At 48.7% G+C, this 16941-nt stretch overlaps 2 protein-coding genes and 2 long non-coding RNA genes across 15 annotated transcripts in view; 1 reads left to right on the top strand and 3 right to left on the bottom strand.

The window, feature by feature from the left end:
• Positions 1-1042: 1042 nt before the first annotated feature.
• On the bottom strand, positions 1043-5388 carry LOC142901603 (uncharacterized). The gene is made up of 5 exons (XR_012928997.1): positions 5274-5388; positions 5039-5151; positions 3273-3329; positions 1670-1704; positions 1043-1184 (listed from the first exon to the last, which is right to left on the bottom strand). It is a non-coding gene; the product is annotated as an uncharacterized LOC142901603 (long non-coding RNA).
• arhgef33 (Rho guanine nucleotide exchange factor (GEF) 33) lies at positions 1124-11943 on the top strand. Of its 2 annotated transcripts, XM_076046172.1 has the most exons (17): positions 1124-1230; positions 2996-3039; positions 3870-4034; positions 5074-5195; positions 5326-5477; positions 5776-5889; positions 6045-6171; positions 7182-7314; positions 8044-8151; positions 8359-8451; positions 8582-8730; positions 8837-8920; positions 9031-9212; positions 9567-10030; positions 10126-10347; positions 10818-10960; positions 11084-11943. In XM_076046172.1, the coding sequence occupies exons 1-17, from the start codon at positions 1191-1193 to the stop codon at positions 11211-11213; spliced, it is 2472 nt and encodes an 823-aa protein (XP_075902287.1). In that variant the 5' UTR covers positions 1124-1190; the 3' UTR covers positions 11214-11943. The 2 variants fall into 2 exon arrangements, with proteins under 2 accessions (XP_075902287.1, XP_075902286.1); XM_076046171.1 differs by lacking the exons at positions 1124-1230; positions 2996-3039 and having other exon boundaries at positions 3609-4034.
• LOC142901604 (uncharacterized) lies at positions 9123-10676 on the bottom strand. Its single transcript, XR_012928998.1, has 3 exons — positions 10480-10676; positions 9761-10411; positions 9123-9248 (listed from the first exon to the last, which is right to left on the bottom strand). It is a non-coding gene; the product is annotated as an uncharacterized LOC142901604 (long non-coding RNA).
• Positions 11944-12341: 398 nt separating the features above from the next.
• LOC142901465 (mitogen-activated protein kinase kinase kinase kinase 3-like) overlaps positions 12342-16941 on the bottom strand; it is a 34457-nt gene continuing 29857 nt past the window's right edge. For 10 of the 11 annotated variants that reach the window (XM_076045980.1, XM_076045979.1, XM_076045981.1 and 7 more), the window contains one exon: positions 12342-16366. In XM_076045980.1, the coding sequence (XP_075902095.1) occupies positions 16279-16366 (88 nt within the window). In that variant the 3' untranslated portion in view covers positions 12342-16278. The remainder of the gene's footprint in view (positions 16367-16941) is intronic. The other variant, XR_012928985.1, reaches the window with a different exon arrangement.

Below are 16941 nucleotides of genomic sequence, written 5' to 3'. Positions count from 1 at the left end.
GACAAAGTTGAAATTTCACCCCATAGACTTGCATTGAATTAGGGTTGACGATAAGGCTGAAGCTAGGGTTAGGGTTAGGGTTAGGGTTCCTCAAGTACTAGAAGCCCCAAATTTGGTGTGGGCGCTTCTTGGGGGCTCCTGATGAAAAAGCAAGTGGCCCCATGTCTCTAGGACAAAGTTAAAATTTCACCCCATAGACTTGCATTGAAATAAGGCTGAAGCTAGGGTTAGGGTTAGGGTTAGGGTTCCTCAAGTACTAGTAGCCCCAAATTTGGTGTGGGCGCTTCTTGGGGGCTCCTGATGAAAAAGCAAGTGGCCCCATGTCTCTAGGACAAAGTTGAAATTTCACCCCATAGACTTGCATTGAAATAAGGCTGAAGCTAGGGTTAGGGTTAGGGTTAGGGTTCCTCAAGTACTAGAAGCCCCAAATTTGGTGTGGGCGCTTCTTGGGGGCTCCTGATGAAAAAGAAAGTGGCCCCATGTCTCTAGGATAAAGTTGACTCAAAGTTAAGGCTGAAATTAGATTTGGGGTTAGGATTTTACTATTTCTTTTTTGTACGAGAAAAATAATACACAATAAAATGAGATTTTACATTCTGCCACTGTGTCTCATAGGGTAGGGTTTTGGATTGGGGTGAGATTATTTTTTACGGCAATCATTTTTCAGCATCACACTGTCACTCAACGCAGCTGATCAAAAATACAAACATTTTTCATCACAATTTTCATAAGCGAACAATTTGCATGGTAATGCTACACAAGGGCCATAAGACTGGCTGGCACTGCTCAACACCAGTGTGCAAACTACCATCATCAACTCCTAGTCGTGGCTCCAGGATTCTCATCTCGACTTGTCAGCTGGAAGCAGCAGCACGATGAACAAATGTCTCCTACCTCCTACTCCCCCCCCCCCCCCGACCCCCTCATCCCATCCCATCCCCCGCCTCCCGTCTTTGCCGATCTTATCCCACTGTCCATCTTCCCTCTGGAGACAAGGCCCTTATTGTGGAGCGGGAAAATCACAGGACTCACATGCTTTGGAGGCGAGGCAGTGAGTGATCACAGATAGGCCCCGGGTGCTTCAGAGCTCACGAACAAGGAACCGGGAAGACGACTGGATTGGAGTTGGTGTGAAGTGCGCTGAGGACTTAAAGGTGGCGGCTGGACCAGAGTTCACCGGTGACCTCAACATGGAGAACGGAAAAACCGAAACCGAGGACATGATGGAAGGTGTGTCTAAAGCGTGAACGTGTTTTTTAAAAGATTATTGATGGTTAGAGATGAACTAAGGTTCTCCTCTGTGGCTGCAGCACACGGCTGCCGTTGCTAATTATTTCTGTTCGTGAGTGAGTGAGTGAGTGAGTGAGTGATTTGTTTTTTGCTGTTTAAATTTAAGAATTTTTTAAATTACCATCAGAGTCTTACGATAACTCAAATCTCAACTTTTGCTCTTTTAAGAATAGTAGAATCAATTATTAAGTTATATTAAAAATGAATAATAATACAACAAATAGAATAAAGAACATGTTTTTCGATCTACTATCCACCGCATGCTGTTGACTATCTAAAAATGTCACACAAGTTATCAGGGCTTGATCCACTTTCCAGCACAAGTTATGGCCGCAATTGTACGATATTTAAAGTGACAGGTGACAATTTAAAGGAATACCTGTGCAGGGCGGCAGGCCGTTAACAACAAAGTGGCTGCAGGTGCGACAAGATGACGGATAAGCTGATGGAAAATAATTATGTGTAGGAAAGAAATAGCAGCGGTGGTAAAGTGAAATCAACGACTGCCGGGATTCAGACCTGGATGACTTGTTGTTGTTGCTGTTGCTGTTGTTGCTGTTGTTGTTGTTGTTGTTGTCTTGCTGTAAATACTCTGCAGAGTCAAGATTAGTGCAACTTCCTGTTGTCACCATTACAAACAACAACAACAACGACAACAACAACCAAAGTTGTGCGTGCACGTGTCATTATTCCAGCCTGACGTCAGCTCATCTTCATGACGCCATCGTTTTCTGGCATGTGAGGCCAAAATGGCAAAAAAAGAGAAAAAACAAAAAACAAAAAGAGAGAAAAACCCACGTCACAGGTTGAATCTGTGCAACACAGACGTTATTGTTGGTGGCGCTCAGCCGCTCGGTCAACGTCACCGCGTCTCACGGCTCTTGTCCATTATGCATGTTAATACATGAAGGTCTTTCAGCATCAAACTGGTGACATTTCCCCAGCAGACACATCACACAACTGTACAACCGAAGCAGTTGTGTGGCCGAAGGATCAACGTGCATGCAAAATGAAATTATGTGTGAGCGGCTATTTTCTTGCGAGCAGCTGCCGCTGCCGTTTGACCCTCCAACAGCTATCAAAAGCTGTTCTGGTAACTTCTGCAGCCACTTGGACTCAAAAATGAAAATAGAACCATAATTCCGTGCGAAGGCCTCGGCCCTGAACTTTCTCCTGCTTTTTCCTTCTTCTTCTTTTTTCCCCGGTGAAATTGTCGAGAAGGCCACATGCCAATCATTTATAAAAATAGCCTTTCACATGATAATTAACTCCGGACTTGTGAGACATTTCTTTTTTTTTTTGAAGAGTTATGCAAGCGAGTGTGACGTCAGTGTGTCCTAGCGTGGGTGAGAGTGAATTAAGCGAGTAGACGATGCGACAAAAAAAATGAAATCTTCGGCCTTCACTGCGACTTCCGTGGACCGTTTCAAAAAGAACCTTCGCTCAGTTTCAGTTTGAAAATTCCGACTTAATCCCCTTTGAACAACTAGTTTTAGTTTAAGTCTATTCGTCAAATCTAATGGTCACAGTGGTAAAGTTTTGATGTGAAGTTTTGTCAGTCCAGCCACACAAATAGAAAGACGACTCTCGGCACGACACGGCTGTCACGTTCCCACCTGACGTGGCCTCCGTGCGGCTGCGACTGCGTGAACGTTGAGTGGCTGCGCAGACACTGAGCACTTCCTGTCCTTTTTCTCTCACAAAGACAAAGAAGATTCTGTGGAGGACGCTCACCTCGAGATCGCCCAGGTATTGCAAAAACAAAACGCCTACGCACTCGCAATGTTCTCCGCTATTCTGGCTGTTCTTTTGTTTTGCGAGTCTTGGCTGTGCCTCGAAAACTGCCGGCCGCTGGCAGCCAATCACAGAGGTTCCAGTGAAATCTTGCAGGACGGAAGGTCGAAGGTGACGACTCTGATTAAAAATTCAATTTTGGAACCATTTTTTTTAGATTTTATTCTCATCCTGGCGTCATTACTCACCACAAAACTCTATAGAGTTCCATAAAGCAGCATATTTAGCCCTTTGTTTGCAGACTCCTGTAAAAAAAAAGAAACACCCACAAAACTGCAGCTTCGCCTTCTGCTTAAAGTGATATTTTAATGTTTGGAAGGGGACAAAAACAAAGTGGAAGGACCAGCACCGGGCTGGGTGTTTGGTCACTAATCCAGGTGAGGCAGCGGTGAGGTTTCAGTTGTCTTTGTGACATCACAAGGGGCTGATTTCAACCAGAGCTGTGTGCTTTTTTCCCACAAGTCTTTTTTTTTGAAAAGACGAGCAAAAGAGCCAAAGAATGAAGGTCAGGCTCGGTCCACTTTGTACTCAGCTAACAGAAGCAGCGCGGAGAGAGACGATAGATCAGCACAGATGAGCTATTCACTCGACCGTCTGATGCCTTTCACATGACCGAGGCGCAGAGAATGTGCACAAGTAAAAAGGAGGAGAAACTTTTGAAGCTGCTCGAGTCTGACGAGTCCAACGATTGTTGCGATGCTGAGCAAAATCCAAAATCAGGGCTCAAATCAGAGACAGACACAAAAAAAAACCCACGGGAAAACTTCCCTCGTGCGACACCACAGCTGCAGGGCCTGGTGGCTGAGCTGCGCGAGGGGCTCCACGCCGCCCTGACGGCGGTGAACGAGCTGCGTCAGAGGGACCACGGCCTGGAGGACAAGATCCAGGCCCATCAGACGGACGTGGACGACAAGATCATGGGCCTCAAGAACTCGCTCAACACGTTCAAGGTGCACAGTGCACGCACACACACACGCACCCACACTCTCTCTCTCTGTGTGTCTCACACACACACACACACACTCTCTATCTCTCTGTGTGTCTCACACACCCACACTCTCTGTCTCTCTGTGTCTCACACACACACACACACACACACACACGCACCCACGCACTGAGGCTATTCCTGGTAAAGTGGAAGTAATGCCGAGCATCTGACTGGAAGCTTTAAACTAATTTTGTTTATTCAAGAGGAAGGCAGCTGCTGATGTTACGCAGCAGAGGGGAAAAGAATTGACTCGCTCGTCTCCTGAGTCTCTGCTGCTGCATTTTCACGACAGCTATTTCGACAAAGTGCAACTTGCAGGTGTTTCCATTGAATGGTGTGAGGCGCATTGGCTGTAATTCTCGTCAAATCTGGCGGGACGAGAATTACGTTTGTTTTTTTGGTTTGTTTCCGGGGTTTTTTTTTTTTGTTGCCGTCAGGCATGGCTGTTATATTTTTCACTTTAATTACTTCGTCCAATCATAACGCGCCGTTTTCACCGGTCAGTGAACCGTGCGTCACGTCCACTGACGTGTAAATCCTAAAAAAAGTGTTTCCCTCTGTATGGATCCGTGTGAACAACCTCCTCAAAACCTTCTGGGCATGTTGGAGGGGTTTTTCCAAGTTGCGCTGCTTCCATGTCCAGTTTCTTCTTGCCATGTTTAGGTTTTGCGCAATTCTAGGGGTCATGGAAACACAGCTTATGAGATCAGATCAGTGGAATTCAATCTATAGCGTTTCATATAAACAGACCTACAATGGATGGATTTGTCCACGGCGTCATGCGCTACATGAGTTGAAAAAAAAAAAAAAAAGAGCATCCGTACATACTCCCCACCCCCCCACCCCCCATCCTGCTAATTTAATATTGATGTTCTTCTTTTCAGTTCCATTTATTTCTGTTGCTCAGGATTAAGTAGAAAAGTGGAGAGCACATTAATCCTGCTCATGACGTCTTATGAGACTCACGGTGTTGCTGTGTGTTGGTGTCGATGCTGCGGCAGGAGGAGCTGAGCGTGGCGCTGTTCCACGTCAAGGACGTGTCCAGCAGGCAGAGAGAGGTGCAGCGGAGGGTGGAGCTGCTGCAGGCAGAGGGCGCCAAAGAGCTCATCTCTGTCCCCCGCAGGTAATGCCGCTTGCGACGCAACAGTTGCGGCTGCCGCTGCAAAACACCAGAGACGCTTTCAAAGGTTTTTCATCTCACTTTTCCTTCACTCCCTCCCTCCCTCCCTCCTTCGTTCCGATGGGCCGGAAAGCCGGAAGAGCTCCAGGGGGGATGTTCTGACGGCGTCCGGGGAGGAGCAAGCGACGTGCACGGCAAGCCAGGCCGACCTCAGCGCCCTGCAGCACTTCTTCTGCAGCCTGCAGCACAGCGAGTCTCCACAGAGGAGCTCCACCTCCACACAGAGTCAGTCCATCCATCCATCCTGCTATCATCCATGCATCCATCCATCTGTCAGCCCATCTTCTGTCTGCCCATCTGTCAATGCATCCATCCTTTCATCCATCCATCCATCCATCTGTCTGCCCATCTGTCCATGCATCTATCCATCCATCTATTCATCAATCCACTCGTCCATGTATCCATCCATCCTGCTATCATCCATCCACCCACCCATCCATCTGTCTTCCCATCTGTCCGTCCATCCATCCATACACCCACCCTGTGTGATCCATGCGCTCACCTCTCTGTGGTGCTCCCTCAGCCTCTTCCTCGGATCACGAGGGTCAGCGAGGGCCGACGTCCAGGTGCTCAGCGTTGGAGGACACCCTCAGCGGGCGAGAAGCTTCAGAGACGCCCGGCAGCCCCACCGAACACAGTGAGACACTCACCTCTTGCACCGCTGTCGCTTCCTTTTCACTCTCCAGGTTGAAAAAGATTCTGATTGGTTGTGGTGGACAAACATCTTGGAACACGGCTCGCTCTCTCTCTCTCTCTCTCTCTCTCTCTCTCTCTCTCTCTCTCTCTCTGTAGGTAAGAGGCACAGAGTGGCCCTGGAGCTGCTGGAGTCTGAGCGAGTCTACGTGTCGCAGCTGTCTCTGCTGCTGAAGGCCAACATCACCTTCAACGGGTCCGACGCCTTCAGCTCCAAAGACAAACGGTGAGCCTGAGGAGGCACATCGTGTGTATTTTATCCTGAATGAAATCAATCTATACTTTCCTCCCAGAAAGTGTTAATAGAAACAACACTTGCTTCAAGAAGTTGAAGCATCCGCTTCAAATTCTGAGCCGCTGGTTCATCAATTTCATTGATAAACCAACAAGAGAGAGTCAGACACAGCCTTTGATAAGTCGGAATCCTTGCACAGGAAATAAATCAAAGATTGACATAATTTTAACTGAGGAGTGTAGAAAACTCAACTTGTGCACTGTCGGACGCAGATCGACACTCAGGGGGCCGGGGGGATGGGGGGGGCGCTGATCCAATTTGAGGCTTCACACATTAAGAGGAGAACAGGAAATAAACAAATCCAATGAAGGCGGTTGAAGCAGCGGAGGCCCCCCGTGCAGGCGACTAACGTGATCACGGCTTCAACCTCAGGCCCCTCGTGTTCCTGGACGAGCACGGCAGCGCAGGAAATGTGCAAAGCGCTGACATTTTGTGCATGATTGCATTTGTTTTAACCTGATTGAGCCTCAGCCTGGGAGGCGGCAGGGTGGGTCGGTGGGTCGGTGGGTCGGTGGGCCGGTCGGCCCGCTGGCGGACTAATGTGCAAAACGACACAATCATGTCTTTTATGTGAGTCGAATAGAAACATATTCATCAGCCCCGGTTGTCTGCACTTGACCTTAACAAATATCGCAGTGTTGTGAAGAAAAAGTCTTTTTCTCAGCAAGTGATTGGAAGCGACCCAACGTGCACGCGCTGATCTCCAGGGTCATGCGCTTCAGAATTATTCTTCCCACGTGGGCTCCTGTGGCCTTCGCTCGCTGACTTTTTTTTTTTTTTGCATTGTTTGCCTCTCTCTCTCTCTCTCTCTCTCTCTCTCTCTCTGTCTCTCTCTGTCTCTCTCTCTCTCTGTCTCTCTCTGTCTGTCTCTCTCTCTCTCTCTCTCTCTCTCTCTCTCTCTCTCTCTCTCTCTCTCTCGTGTTTTGCGTGGCCGCCTGCAGCCCGTTTCCCAGCTCGCTGCGCTTCCTCATCCAGCAGCACCTGGACCTCCTGCACGCCCTGCAGGACCGCGTGCTCAAGTGCCAGTGGCAAGGCATCGTGGGCGACGTCTTCATGAAGCTGGGCAGCAACGAGGTGAAACACAAGCAGCGTTTCCACGACAGCAGTTTTTTTTTTTTATTGCCATCTTTAGGTTTTGCACAATTCCAGGGGGTCAAGGGAATGCAGCCACACACACACATAAGAAAACAGGATTGACGAAATAAAGAAAATGTTTTCAGAAAATTCTGATATAAAAGAAAGAAAAAGCAAACACGAGGCAGCGACTGGAAGTGCCGACATGGCGCAGCGCCGTCCCAGGCTCATTGTGACAGAAGGGGGTCGAAAGGTTGAGTCTTGTGACCGGCCGCGTGTAATGAATCTGATTGGCTTTGGCAGCAGGCAGGCAGGCAGGCAGCAGGCAGGCAGCAGGCAGGCATGTGTGTTTAGTTCCTTTAAAAAGTTCTGTGTTGTGCAAAATGTGATTTTACCCAAACGATCTCAGTTTATTATAAATTATAATAAATGAGGATTTCAAAAGAAATGAGAAAATCCACCATTTCTAATTTTACTTGCTCCACTTTTCATTAATATGTGCGATAAAATACAGGGCCAGGCTGGTAAACCACCCCCTTGTGACATCACAAGGGGCACCGATACCTCCCATAAGTTAGCCAGTGAGTTTGCCTCCTTTTGAAACAAACTGCATTCCGAAGCAAAGCCGCCTCTGTTTTCAGGCAGGCAGGAGGAGGAAACCCGGCTGTAAACACAGGGCTAAACACTAACATCCCTCTTCGTCTCTCTCCTCTTCCTCCGCTGCCGCAGAGCGACTTCCTGACCTGCTACCTGTCGTACCTGAAGGAGCTCCCCGAGTGTCTGTCCGTCATCTCCCTGCTGGCCTCGGGCTCCGTCAAGTCCTTCGTCTTCCTGGAGGTAAAAACGCAGCAGCGTCACATGACCGGTTGCAAACACGCAGCTAACGCGGCTGCTGCCAAACACGCGCGCACAAACAAACAATCCGGAGCGAACGGCATCGAGAGATCAGCGCAGCCATGTGACCGTGATTAAAGCGGCGGGACTTTCTCCGCTCTGCATTCCGTCTGCTGCCACGCCCTGATTGGCTGTTGTTTCCCGTTTCAGTGCGACATCACGGGCGACGAAAGCAAACCCTCCCTCCACAATCTGCTCCTTCAGCCGGTGCAGAGGATCCCAGAGTACCTGCTGCTGCTGCAGGTGAGTCCAGGAGAGCCACACTGAGGGGCCTGAAGGGGGCTGAGGGACCAGGAGCTCCAACTGCTGCATGCGTGTGTGTGTGTGTGTGTGTGTGTGTGTGTGTGTGCGTGTGTGTGTGTGTGTCCCACAGGCCCTGCTGAAGCAGACCGAGGCCGAGCACCCGGACTACTACCTGCTGCTGGTCTGCATCCAGCAGTTCAGGTCCTTCACCGTCCAGTACCACCACCTGGTCCAGCGCAACCAGGAGCTGCTGGTGCAGAGCCACAAGGAGGCCAAAAGGTTCGGATCATGTCAAACCAAGATATGGTCTTTTTTTTTTTATTTATTAGATGGAACGAATCAGGAAGAGCTGCCGAAGTGAGTAAAGTCCAGGTGTCTCCTGCAGATCTTCCATGAAGCAGCTGTTTAAGACGGTAGACGGCGGGAACAACATCGTGGGCTCGCCCTACCCATGCAGCAGTCTCATGTTGTGAGTGTCGTCATCATCATCATCATCATCATCATCCTTCTCCTCCTCCTCCTCCTCCTCACTGCTTAAAAGAGCTGCTAACTCTGCTGTTCTTCTCGCTTCCCTCACAGAGAACATTCCAACCAGGTGAGGCAGAGCAAGCAGCGGCTGCTGGAGCAGATCCAGCAGATCCACCGCTTCCAAGAGTGGGATCGGGATCAGGATCCTGAACTTCACTGCTACGGCTCAGAGTGGCCGTCGCAGCTCCCCTTCTACAACCCCGAGCTGGACCCCCGCAACCACAAGCCATCAGGTCTGCAGCCTCCTCCTGCCGTCTGTCTGTGGTTTGCTGGAAACAAGCAAAACGTCCCACGTGACGAGCAAGACGAACAAGCTTTTTTTTTTTTCTCTTTTTTTAATTATTAGATTATTTCTGAGAAGATTTGGCAGCGCTTCAGTGAAGTGACAAACCAAATCAACAAATCAGATTACAAATGCTTTGCAAATGTTATTAATGCATGAAATTGGGCTCCTGGCGACAGTCAAAAGGCCAATGAATCAACCCAGAAATCAGAAAAGTCCATCATGTGTCTATTGGACCCTTAAACCATGCCGGGTGGGGATCAGAACTGTGTCTCTGTCCCTCAACCAAACTCTGGTCTTCCAGCTCTGGGCAGCATCCCCGAGGCCGAGACCCCGGAGCGGCCGGCCCCCTGCCAGCACCAGGTCCAGGCCCCCAGGCCCGAGGAGGCCCGCCAGGTCCAGCCGGGCTCGGCGCTGGCCGACGCCCTGCAGGAGTTCCTGCTGCCGCCGGACCCCCCCGGCATGGAGAGCCTGTACGAGGAGGACGGCGACTCCTACCACGACGCGTCCGTCTTCGACCGCTGCTCCTCGGCCTCGTCCGACTCGTCCATCGACATCGCCTTCGTCAAGTGTCCCAAAGCGCCGTCGGCGTCGCATCACGCGCTGGCCGCCAACATCTCGGCCACCCGAGATGTCTTCAGCAGCGGCAGGATCCAGAGCAACGGCTACAACAAGCTGCCCAACCGAGGCTGCGTGTCGCCGGACGAATCCGTCTTGATGCGACGCAACCAGCCGCGCCCCCTGCAGGCCAGCCAGCGGAAGAGCAAGGTGAGCTTGCACGACAGGAGAAAAGTAGGTTTTCACGCGCACACATGGTGAACCTGTCTGTCTGTCTGTCTGTCTGTGTGTCTGTGTGTCTGTAGTCCCTGAACGGCCTGCAGATGGACAACGTGGTCAACATGTTGGACGGCCCTCAGCTGGAACACCTCCACCGGGTGGGTATGGGCAGCCACGCCAAGCTGGAGCGCCAGGGCAGCAAGGGCAGCAAGGGGTGTCCCACCCCCGTCCGTCAGGTCCACTGTCCCCTGGGGAACCGAGCGGAGGCGGACAAAGACGGCAGCGACCACCACGGGCTGCTCAGCATGGTGGGTTCTGCTGGATCAGCGCCAGGTTTGGAGGTCCCAGTGCTCCCAGTTGTTTCCAGGGACTCTTGTTTGTTTTTATATACCGGGCTCCACAGGTGGAACTACCATCGCTGGTCTAATTACACCCTCTACGAGATCTCCCAATCATTAACCCGGGAGAAGAAGCAGTATTGGTGCTTTTTGTGACATCACAAAGAGCCGTCTGAGCATTCTTTCTGCAAAATGGAGCGACTACTGTCGTGTGTAATGGAATTTTCTAATTTCTTCAGAGTTCACTGAGACTTGAGACATATTTTTTTGCATAATGTGGGTACTTTAAGTCTGTTCCCCACTTGCATTGCAATTTTGAACCAAAGAGCAACTTGAGCATTTTCAAAATCGATATTTCTCGGAAGTCAGCAAAGCCAGGAGCGACCACGACAGTAGCAGAACTGTCGCTGGAGTGAATAATTGACGTTTGATGTTTCCAGGACTCGGGGTTCCAGTCGTGGGGGGAGGAGACAAAGTGGAGGGGCGGGGCAGAGGAGTGTAACCACACCCCCCTCAGTGAGAGGAGTCGGAAGCAGGAGAAAGGAGGCTTCAGGAGCTCCTTCAAGAAGCTCTTCAGGAAGAAGTGAGACGAGACCGAATGCCAACCCTTCACTTCACTCCGGCGCCGTTGGCTTCAGAGCCGATGATCGATCCTTCAAATCGCCACCGCGACTCAAAACCCACCCACGCTGTTTTGTCCTCACAGGGGCGGCGACGACAAGAAGGAGAAGAGCGGCGACAAGACACCAGAGCACCAGGCCAGCGGAGAACACGAGGCGTCGGGGAAAACCCCCAAACTGGCCCACGTGGAGCTGAACCGCGGCACCGCAGTGTGAACACAGACACACAACTCAACACAAACCTGGACACGCACGCCCGGCGATGAAGAGCACAAACTCAACCCAAACCAAACTTCCAGTCAGGTTTTGACCGTTTGTGGAAAAGTCAAATGTAAAGAGGCGACGGGAAAACAATCCCTCTTCCTGCTTTGTGCCAAAGAGTCGAGTCTCACTTTAAATGACGACAATTCTTCCTCCGAGTGTGCATATTTATTTCTCCTTCCACTCAGATCTGATAGAGGTTTATTAAATTGGGAAAAAGGGGCCGACGGGGCTTTTTCTTCACGTGTAAATTTACTGTATTTGTTCCATTGACCACTAGGGGGCCTAAACAGACACTATCTACTGTATCTACGCTATACTATGTAATCGTACTCTTTCTGAAGGGCGTTTCCTTCCAATGACTGGTTTTATTTTTACGCTCTTTAGACGCCTTTGTGATGCAACACTCGGAGGTGTTTGCGATGCAATATTGAGAAGCGCTTACTGACATTAAAATCTGTAAATACCAGGGACTCTCCAACAACAATCAGCCAACACGCTGCTGTATCCAAAGCTGCTGGGCAAAGATCCAATAGAACCAGAGAACATGCCGTGGCCGTGGCAATGCCGTTTACACAGGAGAGCAGTTTCCCTAAGAGTGTCAGAGGCTGAATGAGCTGCAACAGAACCATTTTCTACCGCGTCTTTCGGGAGCTTCTGTGTTAAATAAATAAATATCACTTCACTGTTGTAGAGTTTTCTTTTTAAAATTCTTTTTTAAATATTATTAAACGGTGACGGAAGAGAGACTGAAGGAGGCGCTGTTCCTCCTGGGGAGTTTTTCAGAGTCTTTTTTAATAGAATCTATTGTTTTAATGAAGGAAGACACAATTGGGAAGCTTTTATTGACTGCAGAATAAACCCTTTGTGATGTCACAAAGGGGAACGTGCCATCAATAACACCGTACTCCTGTTATGTTATTGGCGACGCCGCCGGTTTCCTCTCCCCGCCTTTATTCTGAGCATTTCCTTGCAACCACAACGCATCGGTTTTGGAAGTGAGGCTGCAAACAGCGGGCTAAACACTGTGGAGGTGCCGACGGCAGGCGGAGTCGACAAGAAAGCAATAAATGAGCAGCGACATGAAGTCAGTTCCTTCTTTTTAATGTGTTAACCTGTCATCTCATAAATCTGTTACACTTCTGAACCAAAATATAGGCAATTATACACAGTATGTAAAACAAACCCATTTTTCTCATTATTATTTTACACTATGTACATCTCGATCATACCGTGCGCATGGCATCATGGGAACAGAGGACAAAGGTGAGAGAACAGCTGCGGTGCTTGGAGACCCTGGGATCACATGACCACGACCACGACGACACCAAACAACAAACCACGGTGTGTTACTACAGTCTCACTGGTGAGTGTGAGTGATGACAATCAGCCCCGCACGCACACACGCACACGCACACACACACACATGGTGTCCACGTCAGCGTTGAAGAGTCTTTTTTTTTTTTTTTTTTCTACTTTCAGCCCAGAGTTGATTTGAACCCAAAAAAAAAAGACAAATAAAAAGGAAATCAGAAAAGAAAAACTTCCCTCAGAGCAGAAGGTGGAACCTCGTGGAAGTGACGACAGATGAAACTCCTCCCCAACGGAAGAAAATCAGGATAAAATTCACAGACGCACGTGGACGTAACAGAAAAACAAGCAGTCTGTGGGTGGGTGGGGGGGGCTGTGCGTGAGCATACAGAAGGGGAGGCGGGGGAGGGGGGGGAAAGCTGACTGATATGTTACATTCCATTCAGTCGGCCGGGATGAAGACGATGAAGATGCATCTCTTGGCAGAAGCATCATTTCACGCACAAAACTGCACAAAAACAAATAAAGTTTAGTTTGAATGCAAAGTTCCTGTGTCCCCGCCCCCCCCGGTGCTGCACCGGGTCGCTAACGGCAAGGTTCGGCCATGGGTGTATTATAAGAACTGGATACCGGACTGGCAATATGGTGGCGCAATGATTTCTTTCCTAGTGGCCAGTCGAGGTACTGCAGCAAAAAGAAATAAAAAAGCATTTTTTAGATTGAAAGGTTTTAAAACGGCTTTAAAACAGCTGACAGGACGACGGTGAGCTGAAGCACGATTCATAGCAAATCTTTCCACTGTAGATTTTTCACTTCTGGTCTTGTAGTCGTTGAAAAAAAAATAATAAAAGGCCAGAAAATCAGCAGAAAAGTTTATTCTTCCCAGCGCGACGTCACCACGTCGTACGTGCTGCTGTGGCGTTCTCCAGAATGGCTCTGATTGGCCAAATAGATCATGGTAGTGACAGAGGCATGATGGGAAGTGACACTACTGGACACGTATTGGGGGCCCGCTAATGTGGAAGTCAAAAACCTTTTACGGCGTCTGCGCTGGGTGAGCAACTACAGTCACATGAATGAGAGCCATCTTGGACCCTGGGGGGTCCGAGTTTGACTTTGCTGTGTGACCAGCGGTGAAAACGACCCCCTGGCTGACTGACAGCAGCAGCAGCAGCAGCAGCAGCAGCAGGTGTTGCCATAGCGACTCTGACGACCAGGTGTCACGGTGCTCCGGTGATCCACAACACCGGGGGAATGTTGCACCTGCCAATTATTTCCAACATTTGGTCCTCTTTACAATTTGAATGAAAAAAAGAAATGAAAAATGGACGACATCAAGTTGTTGCATCTGTTGTATCTGATTGATCTGGCTGCTGGAAACTCACTAAAGACTCCTTATTCAAAGAATAAGCCACGAGTTAGAATAAAAAGAAAAAAGAAAAGCAAACGCTTGGAAAAAAAACAACAAAACTAAACGTAAGAAGCTCGATGTTCGGAAACAAACATCGCCGTTTGCTTAGAAAAAAATAAAGCTGTGCGTGTCTGTGTGTTGTGGTTGCACTGTATATGGCTGCAGCAACAACTGTGGTAACACAAAAAAAGAAAAAGGAGGGACTTTCAAAAAAAATGTTTATCGTTGCAACGATGGATGAGACCCAGATGGCTCAGAGAGTTTGGAGCAATAGTGTGGACGCTCCTTCAGTGTCCCAGCCCGGTGGCGCTGCAGCGTCTTCAGGCTCCGACAGATGCAGGCGTTGGCATTTCAAGGGAAAAGTTAAAAGACAAAGGGAAAAATGAAGGGACCGTGTCGACGTTTCTCAGATTTTTTCCTGGTAAAGTGAATAAAAGTGACGCCCCTTTGAAAAACTGGACAGGCAAAATCTAATTTTCGCACGACTTTTGACATATTTTTTTGTTGTTGCAGTTTTTGCAGATGCGGCAGCAAATCACCGCCAAACCGTGAGACGTTTCATGTGGAGTAAAAAAAAGAAAGAAAGAAGGAGAGGTAAAAAGGGAAGATTTACTTGCGCGTGGATCCAGATGGAAACTTTTGAACACGGCAACACGTGTACGTGCACAAACGACGGGCTGACACGCTAAAACATGCATGTGCACGTGCACGTGCACGTGCGCACATGGCCGCGCCACGAAAATCACATTGGTTTGCGTCCGCGATTCCGTTTTTTTTTTCCTTCTGTGCAAAACTCTGGAGACACCGGCGGCTCCTCGACGGACGACACAAAAATCAAACAAACTGCTTGAGACAAAACACAACTTTAAAAAAAAAGAAAAGATTAAAAAAAGAGGAAACATTGATGCCAAAACCAGAAACATTAAAAAAAAAAACAGAAAAATAAAGAGTGAACGGCTACACACACACACACACACACACACACGGTGAACGAGCGGTCGACCAATCAGAGCCGCTCCTGGCGTTCGCTCAGTCCAATCCTGAGCTTCACATTTGTCTCTTAAATACAATGACGACAGCACTTCCTGATCCTGGTCACATGACCCTAACCCCCCCCCCCCCCCCCCCCCCAACCCCCCATCCAATTGCTCCTCTGCATCCACAGAGCTTACACACACACACACACACACACACACACACACACACACACACACACACACACACACACACACACACACACACACACACACCTATCTACACCACCAGACTGTTTGTGTAGTGTTTCTCTGTCCATCCAAAACAAAATCAAACAAACAAACAAAGAAAAAGCTACATTAATATTTACAACTATTAAATAAAGATCAATGAAGCACTTGTGTGGTGGCGGCTGTCAGAACTGGTGAACTCTAGCAGGGGCGGCCCAGCGTTGGCCATTACGTTTCTCTTTATCTCATCCTTATAAAAAAAACAAATAAAAGGGGACCGGACCGGACCGGACCGGACAGGACAGCCGTCCCGCTCGCTGTAAAGTTACATCATGCCACAATAAATAAAGGTGTGTGTCTCTTTAAAAAAAAAAAAAAAAGAAAGAAAGAAAGAAAGAAGGAAGCAGAAGAAAAAGGAGAAGGGAAAGTTTCTTTTCTTCCTCTGTGCAAGATGGCTCTTCTGTGAAGCTGTAGCACGACTAGTAGTAGTAGTAGTAGTAATAGTAGTAGTAGTAGTAGTAGTACGTGTAGGACTAGTAGTAGAAGTAGTGTTGTAGTTACTCCTCTTGTGCTGGATGGTGTTTTTATGTTTTCTACCCCCCCCCCCCTCGCCTCCACCCTCCCACCCCTTCCCCCTGCCCCAGGGGGATTGTGGGAAACAGGAAGTGGGATGTCTGGGAGTCTGCGGTGATTCCCGAGTCGGAGCGGCTCTTTGTTCACAAAAGAAAAGGTGTACAGGAAGCTGATTGACGTCCGACCTCCGTCCTGCAAGCACAGCCCACACCGTCAGCGTGGCTCGTCCTCTCCTGGCGCCCCCTGGTGGACAGGAAGCGTCGGGCCGGTGGGGGGTGGGGGGTGGGGTCCTGGTCCTGGTGGAGGAGGTGTGTGTGTGTGTGTGTGTGTGGGGGGTGTGGGGAGGGAAGGTGGAGTCCGTGACCCCCAATCCTCACCCCCGACTCTGCCCCGTCGCCAACTTCCTGGTCGGTAGCCGCCAGTGGGGGGCAGTAGTGAGACGTCCCTCGACATGCAATAGTGTTTCTATGGTTTCTGTTGAGTTTTTTGTCTGGTTTTGTTTTTTTTGTGCACACGTGACTCAGTAGCTGTTCTCGTGGCCTGCCAGGATGTAGAGGTTGCTGTGGGCCGTCGGGTTGTCGGTCGGCCGGCTCTCTAGCACCACCACCCTGTCGGGAGGTCAAACACACCGTTAGTTCAACGGAAACAAATGGATGGAAAACTTTGTCTTTTTGGAAAAGGAAACCAACAGGGATCAAAGCAAAAGCACAGAGTTTAATCGTTGATTTAGATTCATTTTAAAGATGGGTTGAAATGACAGAGTCAAATCTTGCAGATTTCATTCTTAAACGTCCTTTGTGTAAAATGTTTTAAAGATGCTCAGCATTTAAGGCGGCACCGTCAAGACCATTACTGCTCTTTGTATGTTCTCATATATACCAAAACCACTCTAAGGGTAGAAAAGCCCAAATACTTTTAATTGTACTGCAAGTATAAACTCTTATTAATGTATTTACGGGCAGTATGTTCAGCTTTTACCAATGTAAAAATCATAAATCGAGGCAAAGTTTACACACTGGACCTTTAATACGTGAACATAATTTTAATCTCTTTATAATTGTAATATTTATACATCATTGAATGATAAAAAAAAAAAGACATATCAACAGGTCCAATATAGAATCAGAACTGCTCAGGATATATATATATTTTTTTATTTTGTCTGGATTTCAGATTTTCATGC

This window comes from Nelusetta ayraudi, unplaced genomic scaffold (assembly GCF_046127955.1).
Source record: "Nelusetta ayraudi isolate G7.1 ecotype Tasmania unplaced genomic scaffold, CSIRO-AGI_Nayr_v1 ptg000089l, whole genome shotgun sequence".
Taxonomy (NCBI): Eukaryota; Metazoa; Chordata; class Actinopteri; order Tetraodontiformes; family Monacanthidae; genus Nelusetta; species Nelusetta ayraudi.
This window is presented reverse-complemented; position numbering and strand designations above follow the sequence as displayed.

Bases quoted from the DNA above. Each gene is read 5' to 3' on its own strand.
- arhgef33 (XM_076046171.1), top strand. From the start codon at position 3,693: ATGACCGAGGCGCAGAGAATGTGCACAAGTAAAAAGGAGGAGAAACTT. The intron at 5,890-6,044 runs GTGAGACACTCA...CTCTCTCTGTAG, and splicing joins CGGCAGCCCCACCGAACACA to GTAAGAGGCACAGAGTGGCC. The intron at 8,731-8,836 runs GTTCGGATCATG...TGTCTCCTGCAG, and splicing joins AGCCACAAGGAGGCCAAAAG to ATCTTCCATGAAGCAGCTGT.